The 2823-nt window shown below is 33.5% G+C and overlaps 1 protein-coding gene across 3 annotated transcripts; it reads left to right on the top strand.

Annotated features, from left to right (window-relative positions):
* Positions 1–227: 227 nt before the first annotated feature.
* LOC108376390 (probable ubiquitin carboxyl-terminal hydrolase FAF) lies at positions 228–1717 on the top strand. Of its 3 annotated transcripts, none has more exons than XM_017632604.1 (4): positions 228–405; positions 460–720; positions 777–1037; positions 1089–1717. In XM_017632604.1, the coding sequence occupies exons 3-4, from the start codon at positions 811–813 to the stop codon at positions 1369–1371; spliced, it is 510 nt and encodes a 169-aa protein (XP_017488093.1). In that variant the 5' UTR covers positions 228–405; positions 460–720; positions 777–810; the 3' UTR covers positions 1372–1717. The 3 variants fall into 3 exon arrangements, with proteins under 3 accessions (XP_017488093.1, XP_017488085.1, XP_017488101.1); XM_017632596.1 differs by having other exon boundaries at positions 235–405; positions 460–701; XM_017632612.1 differs by lacking the exon at positions 228–405 and having other exon boundaries at positions 412–701; positions 777–1023.
* The last annotated feature ends 1106 nt before the right edge of the window (positions 1718–2823 follow it).

Genomic DNA, 2823 nt, shown 5'->3' with positions numbered 1-2823 from the left:
CCACAGCTGCGATCATCTGTTTTTTAGAGTTGCTTATTTTGGTCTAAAGTGCGCTTTTTTGACCTGAGTTGCATTAAATAGTCTCTTAAAACTTGGTAGTATTTGTTGTTCAAAACTTGTTGCCCAAAACTTGAAAAATATTAGATGATTGCTTTTTAAAAATGCTATTTATAAAATTTGGTTTTGATTGCGACATTAGAAATATTCAGATTATAAAAGTTTTTCACATATGTTTTAAGATTTTAAAGCTTTTAAAATGTACGGTAGAATGCAACAATGTGCTTGAATTTGTTTGCTTCTTCGTCAGCTTATTCGTTTGCAGACTAGAAAAATGGCGAACAGCCATCAAAATACAGATTCAAAATACACACAAATGGGTGCGCGCAGCAAAATTCAGCCCTAATGGTAAGTTCATTTCATCGTGCGGCGACAAGTTAAGAATTTGCGATACATTTTCAGGCGAATGTATGCGAACGTTCACCGGGGGAAGAGGTATGGGACGACAGCTGGCATGGCATCCAGACGGCAATCTGGTGGCTTTAGCATTAAGTTGTAACCGCGTTAAGATATTTGACAAAGCTGAAGGCGAGCTAATACAGTGCATTCGTCGCCGGAGAATGATGTTGCATTTCACCCAAGTGGAAATTTCTTGGTGACTGGCGGCGATGACGATACAATAAGATTGCTTGATTTATTAGAAGGTCGGCCAATTTATACACGGTAGTAGTGCACTTTAGCGGAACCATATAAAATACATTTTTTCCTGTATTCAACAGTTGCCCGTTTGGAAATCTAATTTGCATACATTTGATGCCAATAGCGCGCAACAAACAAGCCAGTTCTCAAAGAGCCCAAATTGATTTTAGTCATGCAACAGCTCCACATAACTCCGCCATAGACACACCAGTTGCTGGAGTACCAAAAAGCTGTGATGACAGTATTTTAATTGATCCACGACAATCGGTGGCATATGGAATGCGTGATGGAAATTTTCTGGTGCTTGATAGCCAATATACTACAAGAGTGAAACGCTACAAGTGAAACGCTGTGATAGTATTTTTTCTCAAATTTTCATCTTTTATTTGCAGTTACATTAAGAAGCTCATAGAGGACAGAGCGGTTGGTGAGGAAGGTGTCGAGTTACTGCTGTACTGCAACTGGGAAAATCCGCATTTCGCACGTGCTCCACTCGTATGGAATAGTAGCTTATGTCGAAAGGCTGGTTTTAGTATAATGCGGCATTCGCAGCATACCCTCACTGGCGCCGAGCCGTTGAAGAAATTTTGGATAAATAAACGTGCAAGAAATAGTTCCGATACTAGCACGTCCATATTCTTGTTAAGGGTCATCAAAAAATTCCTTGTGTTGTAAATAATAAAGGGAATGCCGGATTATACTAAAGCCAGCTTCCCGACATAAACTACTATTCCATACGAACACAGAAATATAAATGTATCTAAAACTGAATAACTCAAATCAAATTGGATTGCATTTGCATAATATACCTAATATTGGAATCTGTTTTGATCGTAAAAAATACAACTTGCAATCATTTAGATTATAGTTTTGAAAGAAATTGATTGCAATCGTAAATTATGTAAAAATTGTCAATAACAATCTGCCTAAAATTTCTTTTCCCCATGTAACGGTTATAAAATACGTTAAATCCGCACTATCTGCATTAACAAAAAATATACATTGGAATATTTAAAATAAACCGATTCATATTTATTTTCTAATAAGAATTGTTTCTTAATTGAAAGTATTTAATACTAATATAATGTAGTGGTTAATGTTTTAAAATGAATTCGCAATATGTCCGCAGCTCAGGTTGATTTAAAGAAATCCGTTTAAATTTTTCGAATTACATCTACTTGAATACAGGATAGGCAGGGTTGCATACAAATGGTAGTTCCGTAAATATTTAAAATATGTTAGTTCATTCAATATTTGCATCTGGGCCAATAAATAATAACAAATATAGCCGAAAAAAACAAAGTTTCAATTAAAACGAGTTTTTATAACCCCCCATAAAATTCCGATTAATTTTAAATACGAAAATAACGATATTTTTTCATGGAGATTTATTTTTTTAATATACCTTGTTTATACCTACACAAAAACCGGATTAGCAAAAAACCGATTGGACTCAACATATATTTCTTTACAGCATTTATCCCCCTGTCTTTATAGCGCACTCGATAAAGTCTTATTCAAAAGTAAACAAAATTGCTATTTTTAAACGACATTTTTTTAATAAATAATTTGCGCGGTTGACCGAAATGGAAACAAACAATAATTGTAATTTATTATAACAATAATACGAATTTAAAACGGGCTGTATAAAGAAAACCAGCCTATTGTCACTTCACTTTCCAATGGTGCTGATTGCTGCAAGAATTATTTAGCGATTTAGAGCATAATCAACACAATATATGCACATAAATATGTATTATTTCACAGATCTCAGGGTCAGCTTAGAAATACGTTACCAAAATTATATAAAATTTAAGTAGGAATTATTTTTATTTATAACGTAAAAGCGCTATCTGACCCAATCTGATAAGTATATTTCCCCTAAAGTTAACCCATTTTATTTAATTTGTCTCTCGTGAAAATATATATTTTATTTAAAATTTTCAGATATGTACATATATTTTAAATTTTTGCTTTAATTTTTGTCTCCTTTTAATATTTAATTAGATACCTTAAGATTAAAATAAGCTTAAAACGAAACAGCACAGCAACCCTTTTCTGTTCATCTTGAGAACACAAAACCCTCTTTTGTTAAAATTCGGCGCTGCACAAAATCCTGGCTTTTAT

This window comes from Rhagoletis zephyria, unplaced genomic scaffold (genome assembly GCF_001687245.7).
Source record: "Rhagoletis zephyria isolate East Lansing unplaced genomic scaffold, Rhagoletis_zephyria_1.1 Rzeph_scaffold_00099, whole genome shotgun sequence".
NCBI lineage: Eukaryota > Metazoa > Arthropoda > Insecta > Diptera > Tephritidae > Rhagoletis > Rhagoletis zephyria.
The sequence above is the reverse complement of the archived record's forward strand: the minus strand, read 5'-3'. Positions and strand labels throughout refer to the sequence as shown.